We start from the raw sequence: 14,434 nt of genomic DNA on the forward strand, positions 1-14,434 counted from the left end.
TAGCAAAGCGCGAAGTACTGTCGCACAATCACGTAAAGCGTGTCACGCACCGTTCACACGTTTATGCATCCCTTACGTGATCTCCGTGCCTTTGCGATACACCCGTGCAACTCGGGAGAACATGTGCGAGTCGCGCAAGAAAATCAAGTGACCTCCGTTCGCGTGTCAAAAGACCATACGAGACAGACACGCAGACAGAATGCCGAAATTTCTCTCTCGCTCTCTCTTTCTCTTTTTATTACGACTTTGCGTTACTTTCTGTTTTGTTATCGTTCCGTTGCTCTCATTTGACCAGTTATATTTCATTTATGAATTTTTCTTTACTACACCCCCCGCTCCCCCTCTTCACACCCTTTTCGCCTCCTCCAACGGAATCTCGCCTGCGCTCCTTTTCTGCCGCTATCATCCTCCTCGTACGCTGTCTTCGTCGTCGTCGTATCTCGTCCCTCACTTGCGATCTCATCTACGTCGTCTACGTCCTCTTTGTCCACCGGACTCGTCGTCGCCACCACTTCGCTCACATCACCCGTCACCACTTGGTCATGTCCGTACCTCCACGTGCTGTCCCGCTCCTCGACATCCCTCCTGTTGAAATCGCCAACAATCCCCGCTCCGGCTCTCTCGCTCGTTCGACGTGTTACGCGCTCTCGTTTTGCGTTCGTTCAGGTCTGTCGCGAGAAAATCAAGTCCTTGCAAAGTAAAATCCAGGCACGCGCCGAAAGGTCGAAGCTACTCGTGCAGCGCGGCACACCAGACTTGGAGCCCTTGGACCCATGACAATAGAGATCTACCCCCGTGTACGGTTCTCGTCGTCGTTACTTTCAATCGCCGAGCTTCACGTGTGGTCCGCGATTCCGCGAAACAACGATGATGCATGCTATTATTCGCCGCTGTGGCCATTGAAGAATAACGACGACGATGACCGCCCATGCATACAGTTCCACGCGCCAAACTCAATCGGAGGCAACGATGAAGACGACGAAGGCGGAACGATTGGCCCGGACGATCGTCAGCCGACTGTCGTCTTCGTCGTCGACGTGCCTCGATGAGCTCGAGCAACTCTGTTTTTAGTATCTCCACGTATCTCTGTCTTTTTTTAATTAAGTTTTTATCGAGCACTGATTTTCTAATAGATATCACTCTTCACGAGTTTACGGACGCGATTACGTTATCATATATGCGCGCGTCCTTCGTTCTAATGTCTATGCTTCGATACGACGTGATTGAGCAAGGGAAATAAAAGGTCCGTTTAATCGCCAGTCGGTGGTCGAGTGTACGTTCATTCACGAAAACCCCATTACGTTGACTTTAAGTGCCTCGCGCATCTCAATAGAGAGAGAGAGGTTTGTCGATAGGCTATACCGATATGCTCGAACGAATGATCTTGGTTTAAAAAAAAAAAGCTATATCACCTCTCATCCCCCATCCCACGATGACAGTAAAGAGACTCCACGAAATTGACATAGTATATATGTATTCCATTGCTGTGCCTTGGCTGACCCTCTGCGGCGGATAACGCAGAACCTGCAGCAACGGATGGAGGGTTGGAAGCAACGCAGCAAGATCCTGGTGGATCAGATACATGCCGTGGACCCGTACTACGTACCCACCAACGAGTACCGGTTCATCGGCCAGGCCTCGTACGCTGATATCGCAGCGGGTCGTACCAGCCCAAGCTCGAGAAACTGTAGTCCGTACAGACAACAGCGGGACGCCACTCCTCCCGCCACGGCCACGACGACGCAGGTGTTGCGGCCTGCGATCACACGGGTGCAGAAGCTGACCGCGGAGTGTCCACCTGGCGAAGTCACGAAGGCGCGAGCTCAAAGAGGTGACGCGAACCTGGACAAGCCGAAGCCGCAGCCGCACACGGAGACCCACGTGCAGACGGTGCAGGATCAGAGTGCGGTCGGCGCGGAGGACGATCATCAAGACGTGCCCGAAGTCGTCGTCGAAACTGCCGCTCGTCGAGGACGATCACCTACGCGCAAGACGAACTCGCCTAGAACGAAAGAGCCGCTGATGGCTCGAGAGGAAGAGGTCGACAAGAAATACGACAATCCCCGGCCCGGTGCGAATTTCAAGCAAGAGGCACGGGCGGAAATACCGTCGAGGAACACCCTAGTGCCGCACGAGGATCGAAGAGGTCGTTCACCCAGCCCCATGTGGGTGCCTGGCTCCACGTCTTACGCCGACATCCTTCGCGGATGCTTGCAGACGACGCAGATGAACGTTGCGAGTCCCGCGGAGCCGCCCAGGCAAGAAATGGTCCCTCTCTCCGGGGAATCGCGACGTGGTCGTGCCGAAGCTCCGCGTGCGGAACAGACTCCTGTTAAAGTGGAAGTAACCGGAAACGTGATGGAGCCTCAACCGGTCACCGAGTCTCCGCAACCGGTCGTGTCCGCGCAGAAGGTGGAAAACGTGCAGGTCACGGAAGCCTACTGCCAATCGCCGGATATCTCCGCGGAGAAAGTCGACGAGCAGAATTATACTAAGCCCGAGTCAACCGATTGGACTGACAAGGCTCTGGAGGATTACAATGTGCTGCAGCACCACGTGAAGCCTTACGAAGATGTGCCGCGACAGCCACAGCCTGCGGAGATTTACGACTACATAATACCGGAGCCAGAACTGGTTGGCTTCATCGGCTCTCAGCTCGGAGCGTATCCGGTGAGTTCGTACGTTTACGCGCCGTCCGCCGGCCATCATCATCATCACCATCATCATCACCACCAGCAGGTGCAGCAACATCTCGACTCGATGAACTTGAATCCCTACAACAACGGCTCGCTGACTTACGCCCCCGAACATTACGTCGCGCAGACCGCGTATCTTTCAGCGACGGAGATTTATCAGCAGGCTCAGATGCAGCAGCCGCAGCAACAGCAACAGTGTCCTGCTGCTGGCGACATGAGATGTGCAGCTCCGATATTGATCCAAAACGTAGAGAAGCCCGTTCAGATGCAGGTGGTCAGGCAATCGGAGGTCACAGTTGCAGCTGAATCTATCATCGATAAGTCCGAGCAGCAGGAGGAGCCCGTTGTGAGCGTTTCAAACGTAGCAGAAGCTTCCACAACGAGTAAAACGGAAGGGAAGGATGTGTTGATTAATAATGAGACCAAAAACCAAACCTTCTCATATGCGCAAATCCTGTCGCAGGGACTCAGTCCGCGTGTCACTCCGACGCGCGTCGTCAGTAAAACGTCGGCTGTGGAGCAGCCGAGCAAGGAGCGATCCTATTCGCCCAAGGAATCGCTATCGTCTCGCGAATTATCGCCGTTGCAGGAATCCAAGATTATAGGAAAAGATTCGCAACAGCCACTCGCAAAACTCGAGCAATCAAGACAATCCAAAGAAAACGATTGGGACACTATGAAGAAACGGGAGGTGAAGAAGAAGCAACAATCCATGAACGAGAGACCCAAACAAGCGGATGAGAGGAAATCGCAGAATCCCGTCGATAAGTCGAAGGAGAGGCAGAAGAAGGAGAAATCGAGTCCGCCGAAACAAATCGTAGAGGCACGCGATGAATCTATGTCAGACCAGATCGTCGACAATCCAGACAAAAAAGAGGAAAAGCCGGTGCAGCAGGAGAAGCGAACGATCGATTCAGTAGACACGAGCGCACAAGAGAAAAAGCGCAAGCCGAAAAAGAAAAAGATGGGCAAGACGGGCGGTGATGAAATTGACAAAGCGCTAAAAGAAATCGAGAACATGGATAAGCAGAAAGCGAAGTCTCAGAAGGACAAGCTTAAAGAGCAGAACAAGTCTCGAGAATCCGTTATCGAGACTCTGGACAAATCTAAGGATGAAACGGACAAGAAACAGACCAAGTCCGGCGAAAAATCCAAGAAAATCGGAAAATCTAAAGAAGCGGCGAGAGCAAAAGAAAATACTCCAGTCAGACAAGACATATTGTCGAGTCAGGTTAAAGCGCCAGATCAAAGCACTCTTAAGGATAACATAAAAATTAAAGATGATATCAATGACACGAAAGATTTGAGCTCCAAAGGCGAGGAGAAAGACCGGAAAGGTAGTACCAAAGAGGAGCTGAAAGATCGACCTTATATTACCGACGATAGCCACGTTAATCATAACAAATCTGACACTAAAACTAAGCACAAAAATAAAGTAGGCAAGAATATGAAAGAAGGTAACGGAGAAAGCGCAGAGAGTACAGTTCAGCAACAATCGAATGTTCCGAGCGATGACACAAAAGAGAAAATAAATATCGTCGACGAAAACAGCTCGACGGAAATTGCAAAATCATCGGACACTCAAAAGGCTCCGTTGAAAAATATAATTGAGAGACCAAGCGTGACTACGAAAGCCGAAAGCACGACAAGACAGAAAGACACGTCGAAGAAGGAACAATCATCGAAGAGCAAAACAAAGTCGAAAGAACTGAAGCTTGAAGTCGAGTGTAATAATAAGAATCGGGAGAAGCTGGAAAACGGTGTTAAAGAGATGCTCAAAAATAGTCCTCCCGAACCTAACAAATCGTTGGTTGATGCTGAAGTCAAAGATCCTAAGCCAAAAGTACTCGACAGCGCAAAAGTTGTTGAGGTGAACGGCAACGTGAAAGGTAAAGCTAATTCTCGCAAGAAAGATAAAACCTCTAAAGGTAAGATGAAAACAGAGGTCACTATCGATCTTACGTCATCGACAGTGCCAACAAGCGAAGCTTTAAATGAAACGAAAGTTTTAACGTGTTCAGATAACGCAGAGAAAGTGATTGTCTCGAAATCAGAACAAATAACCGAAGAAATTTCGAGAATTGTAGAGACGCCAACAACAGTTACTAAGGAGACCGATTTTAAAGAAGTGCCCAAGGAAATCGTCTTGTCGTCTAAAATTAATCAGCAAACTGAAGAAATAATACAAACTGATATCATACATAAGAGTGATAAAATAGATCGCAATGAAACTGAAGCTAAAGAGTCGATTGAAAACGAAAGAATGGAGCATCGTCAAGCGGACGCTAAATTAAAAATAGAAAGTGCAATGTCTCCAGAGAGTCCGGAGACGATAAGTGAAAAGAAAGCTTTCATTAGCGATACGAACGATGAAAAAACTGAGAAGCGAGAAACGGAGAAACGTCAGACGAAAACAGGCAAACAGAAAAGATCTGATAAAACGAAGTCTAGTACGCAAGATACAGATAAACCGAGAGAAGCTATCGTCGAAGTACCGCTGCCAGTTGAGAGTAAAAATAAATCGACCGGGGAAGAGGATAAAGTCAAGATAGAATCTTCATCCAAATCTCTAATCGAGCCTATAGCGGAAACTTTCGTCCAACCAGCAGAGAAAACACATTTCGTTAAAGAAGACGTGTCAGTAAGCGACGACAGCTATCTAACTCAGTCCAAATCGGATGCCAAAGACACCGACGTTAAAACGTCTGTTAAAACAGACGAAAAAGAAATTACGGCGAATGTTCAAGTTAATAAACGCGCGCCAGAGGCTACGTCAAAGAGTAAGAAAAAAGGTAAGTCAAAGGATAAGTCAAAGGACGCTCAACAGGCGCGTAATACGAAACCCGGGGAATTAAAATCGAAGGATGAAGTCGCCACGACAGAATTGCAACCTGCGCAACAGATTGCACCAGTGAAGGAAGATATACCACACAACAAAAGCACAGAGTTTGTCGAAACTGTCCCTACGTCGAATTCAATCCCGACTGCGACTGTGGAGACGGAAACATCTGTTCCCACAAAACTTGAAAATGTGGCTACAATCGTTCCTGCCGCAGAAACTTTGCTTAAGGTATTCGAGACTTCTCTAAGGACTGATAATGCTGTTACGAAGATAGAAGAAAAGTGTAAACTTGTTGAAAATGAAAAACTCGATCGTTCTCCGCAAGAAGCAGTTGCCAAAGATGAAGAAGTTAAAGCCGATGCAATCGTTAAGGATTCTTTAATCAGAAAACTGCAGGACACTGGGAAATCGAAAGATCTCGCGACCAAAGAGAGTACACCAAAGCACACAAAGAAGGAGAAACTTAAGTCGGCTGAATGTGCAGTTGAACAGACAAAACATTCTCGCGATAAGCTTGGAAAGAAGATCGCTCCCAGAGACGTTTCAACGAAGGAGGAAGAATTTCCGAGACATGCTACCTGTCCAACAGACCAACGCGAGATCGACCAAGAGAAATTGGACGAGAACCAATCCTCACGTCCGCAAATTGAAAGTCCTGAGATCCAACAGACACGAGAATTATCAGAGAAGACCGTAGCAAAAACCGAAGTCGACTCCAAGCTCTCGAGCGATTTGGTCGAAGCCAAAGTATTCGGGGAACACGAGGATGAGACGCGTAACGATAGTCCGCAACCTTCCTCGACAGGGAAAGCTCTGATTATCGAGAAAACGGTTACAACAGTTACCACCACCACCAGCGTTCCGGGATCCGTGAAGGTCAAGCCGCCGGATGTCAAGTCCGTGAAGTCGGTGGAGATTTTAGAAAACATACCCTTACCCAAAATCGTAGGCTCGAAGGTTACCGAGTTGATCACTTTGCGCCCCGAGACCGTAGAGGCTAGTCTTACCACCACTTATGCTAGGGTACCGAGTGACGCAAATCCCGTTAATAATTGCCCGGTGCAATCGGCCGATCAAGCGACTAATTCTCAAAGAGTAGGTTCAACTTCCCTCGCGAGCATTTTCACCGAGAACATCGTGACGTGCGACGAGTCGACCTTGTTCGGTAGCGTGCAGGATAGGAGGAGAGTTTGTCCGGAAATCTCGAAGGATCGGGACATCTCGGAGGGATCACCGGTGATCACCGCGCCCGAGGAGAGGAGAGAGAAATCGATCATTGACGAGAATGATAAAATGACGGGACAGGAACAACTGATTTCATCGAACGAATTCGTACAACAGGGAGATCAGTCGGAAGTAGTTTCTGAGGAAAAATGCGAGAAGGATAACACGATGAGGAAAACGATATCTGATGACACTGTTTTACGGAACGACATTATTATAGAAAATCAGAATATTAATAATTCCGCTGAAGAAAACAATGTCACGTTAAATAACGAAGTTAACGAAAGTACATCGAATATTCAAATTTCGAAAGAGAAAGATCGGATGGATGAAGAGAAAATCAATGTCGAAGTAGTAACTAAGAATACTCGAGAGGAAACGACAGAAGTAAAAGTACCAATTGAGGCGAAGTGTGAAATAGAACGAGAAGGCACACCCGAAATTACCAAGGCAAGGAAACAGATAATGCCCGAGTATTTATTAGATCTCGTTAAGCCTTATGCCTTGGACCGTCACGTTTACAATCACGCGGAAAGTAACTTTTATCGTTATTTCAAGGTCGTTAAGGTGATAAAAGAGCCGCAACCACTCGCTCCTGTTGTCCAAGCAAGGCCGGAGAGTATGGTGAGAATTGTGCAGGAATCAGTGATGAAACCTGTCGAGCAATCGAACGAAGAAGAGGCCGACATTAGTTGCAGAAGGCATGCTCTTATCATGGAGGCGCCGAAATATCCTCTCGCCAGTTTATATGAATTCGAGTCGCACTGGATGCGAGCTAAATCCGTCGCTGAGAAATCTTTATCAATCTCATCGGATGATACCGAAATATCATTAGACTCCGTAATAGAAAAGGTGCCACTAGCTACCGAGGGAAAAGCGACATTGAATACAGTGAACACATCTGAACCGGAACAAATAACGATGGAGGAAACTACAGCTAAAGTATTGACAGATGGTTGCGTCGATAATCAAGATAAGAAAGACGAAAAAGAGATAAAAGAAGAACAATCGTCTAAAGATACAGTGCCCGACTTTGAAGAAGGTACAACTGTAATTAATTTAGAGAAAGTTAAAGTGACAGAAACGAATGAAAGTCTCGAAGTATCCGCACCTCAAGCTACAATAATCGCAGAGGTATCATTGTCGGACAAGACGTTGGATCCATTAATCAATGAAGGTAAAGATGAGGAGCTGAAGAATGTAAAACAGACGGTACATTTAGTTTCCGATGATTCCTGGATGAGTATGCTAGATGAACCAATGATTATCGATGATGATTTCGATGACACATCTGAACCGGAAAAAATAACGATGGACGAAATTACAGCTAAAGTATTGACGGATAGTTGCATCGATAATCAAGATAAAAAAGATGAAAAAGAGATAAAAGAAGAACAATCGTCTAAAGATACAGTGCCCGACTTTGAAGAAGGTACAACTGTAATTAATTTAGAGAAAGTTAAAGTGACAGAAACGAATGAAAGTCTCGAAGTATCCGCACCTCAAGCTACAATAATCGCAGAGGTATCATTGTCGGACAAGACGTTGGATCCATTAATCAATGAAGGTAAAGATGAGGAGCTGAAGAATGTAAAACAGACGGTACATTTAGTTTCCGATGATTCCTGGATGAGTATGCTAGATGAACCAATGATTATCGATAATGATTTCGATGACACATCTGAACCGGAAAAAATAACGATGGACGAAATTACAGCTAAAGTATTGACGGATAGTTGCGTCGATAACCAAGATAAGAAAGAGGAAAAGGAGATAAAAGGAGAATCTTCCAAAGATACTTTCAATATTAAGGAAGTTCCGCCGTGTGGTGAATTATCTGAAGGCACAGTAATACTTGACACGATTATCGATAATGTACCATCTAAAGAAACAGATTTAATTATTAAGACTGACGATTCAATACCAATCGGCGAAACTTCAAAAGAGTTCGTTCAATCGCCCATAGGAGAAATTAGTGACACTCAGTTGACGGATGCTAATGTGATAACAGACACGAATATACATGTAGACGAAATTGTTGCGGAAGATAAAGTTGAAGTCGTGGAGGAGAAGTCAGGAACTAAAGCGACACCAACAATGACACCATCCGTACATTTGGAGTCTGACGACGCTTGGATGACTCTCTTGGAGGAAGAGATAACACTTGATGACGATTTCGACATGCCAGACACTCAAGTGAAAGAGGAAAGCAAAGTTGAGAAAGAAGATAAAGAGATTGGAAAGATGGAAAAGGTCGAACAGCAGAAGGAAAAGATCGAGAAGGAAAAAGCGGAGATTCAAGTTTTAAATAAGACGGCCCTAACCGAAATTGCTGTGAAGGATGAGTATCTTGCCGGCATAAAAGATATTCAAAATGAGACCGTGAACAATGAGAAACCAATCGACAAAGCGAAAGGTCAATCGAAGAAGAAGAAGGAATCGAAGCACACGAAAGATGCGAAAATAAAGGATCAGGCGAAGTCTAAAGCAGGATCCAAGAAACAGAATGAAGTAGAAATTAAAGCAGCTGTCACTGAAAGCAAGTCATTGCCGATACAATATCAATTGGAGGAGATTAAAGTAAAAGCAACAGATGCCGAAACAAAGGAAGTGGAGAATCTATTGATAGCGGACAGGCAGCAGACCGAGGAATCGGAATTTCTTCCAGAAGAACTCGCATCGAAACAAAAGGAGCAGAATACGGTTTTAGAAGCACACGAGAAACCGTCTCCGAAACGTGAGGAAGTTAAACCGAGATCTAGGAAGAAATCCAAGAAGCAAAGCGAGAAATCTGAAGCTGCCCAAGATAAATTAGCAAAACGCGACGGTAAAATGAATGACAATGTCTCTGCCAAAGATCAAATCAAAGAGATCGAACCAAATGTAGCTGAGGTATCGGCGATTGTACAGAAGCAACAGGATTCACAGGATGAGATGCCCAAGTACGACAGTCGATTAAATCCGAACGCCAAATCGTGGGCAGCCATTGTTGGCACGAAGAGCACGACAGAAACAATTACAGTTCCCGAAGACGATTCTTTAAGTAGTCAAATGTCCACTATTGTCTGTCAAGATGCAACTGACAGTGGCCCAAGTGTCTTCGAGCAAATACCCGAAACACCAATCGAGCACGATTCGTGCGAAGTTCTATTGAAACCAGAAATATGTGCAACTCCATCAAAAACACAAGCCAGTCAAAATGTCATTGAGGAATCGCAGGTGGCAACGGCAGAAGAAGCTGTCGAGCAACCTGTCGTGGAAAAATCCGCTGAATCGTCGGAACAACTCAGGGAAGGAAGCAAGTCTTACGCGCAAGTCGCAGCCTCTTCCCGACGGACTTCTCCTCAGGCTTCTCAAGAGGAAATATATCTGATCAAACCCGTACCGCTAAAGTCTGATCATAAAGTGATCGACGTGAGAGCACCCGTTCTCGACGAATCGTGCAGAAATGCGGATGCGGAGGAATTGCAAAACCTCTCGGAACAGGAGATTATATCAATCGATGAGACAACGACAGTACGGCAAATTGCTGATAATGAGACAATCGTTGCAAAATCCACTCCCCAAATCGAATCGGTTCCTTGGGTAGAAGAGATGGAGGAAGAGACATCGATCGTTTATCCTGACTCCCACTGCGCTGTAGACTCGAGAGATACAGACATTTCGTGCGCCAAGCCGGAAATTAACACATGGGCCGCGATAGTTGGCAAAAAATCCGCGGAATCGCCCGAAGTTAACAACGCTTCTAGTTTCGAACAAATTTCCCGTAAAGCCGATCAGAACGTCGAACAGCGACCTCCGACACATGTTCAAATTTATGTGGACAAAGTACCCGAACAAGAGCCTATTGAGAAGTTGGTACAAGTGGACGATCAAGGTTTCATGGAATTCGTTAATCGAAAGGAATTACGCTCCAGACGTTCCAGATCGCGTTCTCGAAGCGACAAACGAGACGATGGACATGTGACTGTAGAAGCTTCAGATTCGGTTAAGGATAAAGAGATTAAATTAAATACGGAATCTCAAAGCGGAGAAAATACTGCAGCCAAGGGAGAAGTTGAGGATAAGCAGCCTGCACGGCAACAAGAGGTTGAACAGAAGCAAATGGACGAATTGACGACAGTCATTAAAGAAGATGTTTCAAAAGAAGATGTTCCAAAAGAAATCGTCAAAACGACCAAGAGCAAAGACAAGTCCAAGCAGAAGAAAGATTCAAACGAACGTAAAAAAGATGAACGCAATAAAAAGGACAAAAAACAATCTGCGGAGATTAGTGAGATACAAAGGGATGAAAGTAAAATTATTCAAGAAACAAAATCAGAACAAGATGAAGCACCTAAAGGGAAGAGGGCTAAGGCCAAGAAGAACAAGTCCGGCAAAGACTCGATGAAACAACAACCCGAAATTAAAGAGCAAAAGGAATTAAAGAATATTGAGGAAACAATAAAGGAAGATCCAAAACCTGCTAATGAGAGCGGAACGCCTGATGAGACTCAATTGAAAAATATCGTGACTGAAAGTCAAGAGCTTCAAACTATCGAAGATCAATCAAATAAAGAAGCGCCAGATATAGAGATTGCGCAAGATATTAAAAATAAGGATACAGAGGCATTTCCAAGTACGGAGAAGAGCAGTGTTACGAAATCGAAGAAAAAGTCGAAAAATAAAAAGGGGAAAGTGATTGCATCGGAGCAAACGATCGAAAATGTAGCTGATACCGAGAAAAAGGCAGTGGATGAAAATGTGGAGAAGAAAATAGAATCTCCGATAGAGCCAAAACTAGACGACGAAATAAAAATAAAACTCGAAGAAGGAATTGCTGAGAACATGGTGCACAACGCACCTACAAGTCTGGAAAATGAAGAAATTTCAACAGAGAATACTAACAAACAAGAGAACATTGAACAGTTGGTTGTACCGGAAAAAATTACAGAACAGGGAAGCGTCGAACAGAAGACGACGGTAGACAAACCTGAAAGTACAAGTGAACCTAAAGAATCACATTTGGAAAATGTGGAAGAAAACGTTACGGAGCAAAAGGAAATTGCTAAACTCACGAAATCGGCAAAACGAAAACAGAGGAAAAAAGCAAAGGTTTCGTCGCGGAACGAAGTAACTGAAAAGAAGGAAATCGAACCTACTGAAGAGGATTTCTCTCGAGGTAAATTTACTGATTCATTTAGCGAGACTAACATTACGCAAGAAGTTAAAGCCGAGGAGGTAGTTAACTTAACAGATGAAACCGTAAATATTGTGCCACTTGAAGACAAAATAGACATTGCATCAGAATTAAAGAAGGACAATGAGACGAGAACTGAAATACAGGCTGTAGAAGTAGAGGAACCTGAAAAATGTACGAAGAAATCAGAAGCTGCAGTCGAAAATGAAACATCGCTTCTGCAAATAACTCCGATAGCGGGTAAACAGGAACAAAAAGACAAATCTAAACCGAAAAAAGAAAAACGACAAGACGATGAAACGATCAAGTCAACTCAAGAGGATTCTACGAATATTCTTGTGACGGACTCTAAGAAGGTTGAATCTTTACCTATTACAGAAAATGCTAAAACTTTAAGCTCCTTTAAAGAGGCAGTAGCACCGGATAGTCAGCAGAATGAAGAAAATAATGTTGAAGATAACGTTGGAGATAAAAAATTAGACAACGAGCCGGCAGGAATTTTGCAGTATCCTGAAGATAAAATCGATACTAATAATTTGCCTGCAACAGTGGTAGCAACTAACGAAGAAGAAATTAAAGATCAAGAACCACTTGTATCTTCCACAAAGTGGGAAATAAAGAAAGAATCGGCGACAATCAATGTTGATGAAAACATATCCGTAAATGAAGACAAAACGGATAAAACAAATATATCCAGTCCAAATAACGAAATTTTCACAAAGAAGGAAATAAAGGAAGAATCGGCGATAATCAACGTTGATAAAAACATATCCACAGATGAAGACAAAATGGACAAAACAAATACATCCAGTCCAAGTAATGAAATTCCCCCACAAGCGGAGCCATCGAGTGACCCGACTGGCACGGTCATAAAGCATTCTCCATCCTTAGATAAACTATCCTTCATCGCGCAACAGTCTTTCGACGACGAGGACAAGCGCGTCGCAAGCATCGAGCAGGAAAGTCCAAGCTCCGATCTTTCGAGCGCACCTCCCAAGTCTAAAGTACAATTCTACATAGCGGACGAGATCTTGGTCCTGAAACCCGAAAAACGCAAGGACATCGTTCCGCCAGAGTCCCTCCTGCAGAAACGACCCGACGACTTCTACAACTCGCGATTCCTCTCCATCGACGGTGGCTTCTGGCCCGACAAACGACCCTATCACGAGGCCGAGCGCGATCACTTTGAGAACTTAGCCTTGCACACGAAAAAGAATCTCTCGCGTGAACCCGACGACCGTCATCGTCCGCGGGACCGCGACGGCGACAATTCGGGCGATGGCGGCGGCGGTGGCGGTAGATCGCGGGATTCTTGCGGCAATTCGCGCTCCCTCCTGGGTGCACCCCAGACAGAGCGTATGGTGGCCGACTTGCCGGGCGGCATTTGTAGCTGGAGCGATTACAGCACTTACCTATCGTGCGAGAGCGAGCGGACGGTGGAACCGGTCGGCCCGCCGCTCAGCGCGACTGAGGATCCAACGATCGACTCGGGTTTGTCCTTGGATTACTCGTCGCCGAGCGACATTCCGTCACCTTCTGACCTCCTCTTGCCTCCTCCGCCGTCATCCTCCTCCACCCACGACCATCCGCAGACCGAGTCGCGCACGGAGTCATCCGTAGACGCTGAAGTAAGCCCGAGGGAATGTCCTGCGGTCTCTTCTTCGAGTAGCCTCCAAAGTCCCGATCATCCCAGTACTAGCACCTCGTCGTCGACCTTCGCCCATCTTCGTCCACAATCCAAACTGCATTTAGGTAGAGAGACGGGGGAGGAATCCGTGCAACGCTGCAGCCCGAACGGGGTGGCGGAAAGAGAGACGGCCGAAGGCGAGGCTGAAAGGATACGCAGGATCCAGGTGCGATCAACGTCATTGCCAGTGCTCGGTCTTGTTCTAGTCGAGTTTGATCAAGTCCACCGCCATATGTGTATATACATGTATATGTATATACACTTGTTGTTATTTAGTTATATCTGGATTGGTTTATCTCTGGTTTTACCGCTCTCTCTGTCTCTCATATTTTTCTTTTTTTTTCTGTAACGATTATGTTTTCGTTTTTCCTGTTCGGTACTTGAGTATCCAGTGTGTGCGATTTTCTTATGCCGTAACTCGTCAGTTACCGCGATGTGCGTACATATGTTGCTGCTCTGTTGCTCCCCTCCTGCTGTTGCTGTTATCGAGTTAATTATTACTTAAAACTTTCTCTAATCCATTGGTTAACAAACGTCGCGACATCCTCGTCTCTCGATGGCCGATCACAAGTTTCATTAGCGTAGCGAATTGATTCTTGCCGTTCGCATGATATGGCGATATTGCGGTCGCCCTTTGCAAAGTGTAGTACGCATCACTTGCATGCTCGTTCCGCTTCCAAGTATGTGTCCTCGTGTACGAAACATCCAATAAGCCGTGAAGAACTGCGTTTTGCTGGACGTTAGTCCCGTACTACTCCCTGCAAGACTCTCTACGTTGCGCATATACACTAAGATATTCAAATGAT

The 14,434-nt window shown here is 45.8% G+C and overlaps 1 protein-coding gene across 12 annotated transcripts in view; it reads left to right on the forward strand.

Annotated features, from left to right (window-relative positions):
• The window catches only part of LOC116840827 (nesprin-1), a 118,537-nt gene that overhangs the window by 72,034 nt on the left and 32,069 nt on the right, over positions 1-14,434 (forward strand). For 9 of the 12 annotated variants that reach the window (XM_032808070.1, XM_032808072.1, XM_032808063.1 and 6 more), the window contains one exon: positions 1,522-13,794. The exons of 1 other annotated variant lie outside the window; for it this stretch is intronic. In XM_032808070.1, the coding sequence (XP_032663961.1) occupies positions 1,522-13,794 (12,273 nt within the window). Of the gene's footprint in view, positions 1-666; positions 1,260-1,521; positions 13,795-14,434 lie in introns of those variants that run through there. 2 more of the 12 variants (XM_032808074.1, XM_032808075.1) reach the window with 1 other exon arrangement.

Source organism: Odontomachus brunneus, unplaced genomic scaffold (genome assembly GCF_010583005.1).
Source record: "Odontomachus brunneus isolate Ranch 3 - 2012 unplaced genomic scaffold, Obru_v1 Obru_scaffold_012, whole genome shotgun sequence".
Lineage (NCBI taxonomy): Eukaryota > Metazoa > Arthropoda > Insecta > Hymenoptera > Formicidae > Odontomachus > Odontomachus brunneus.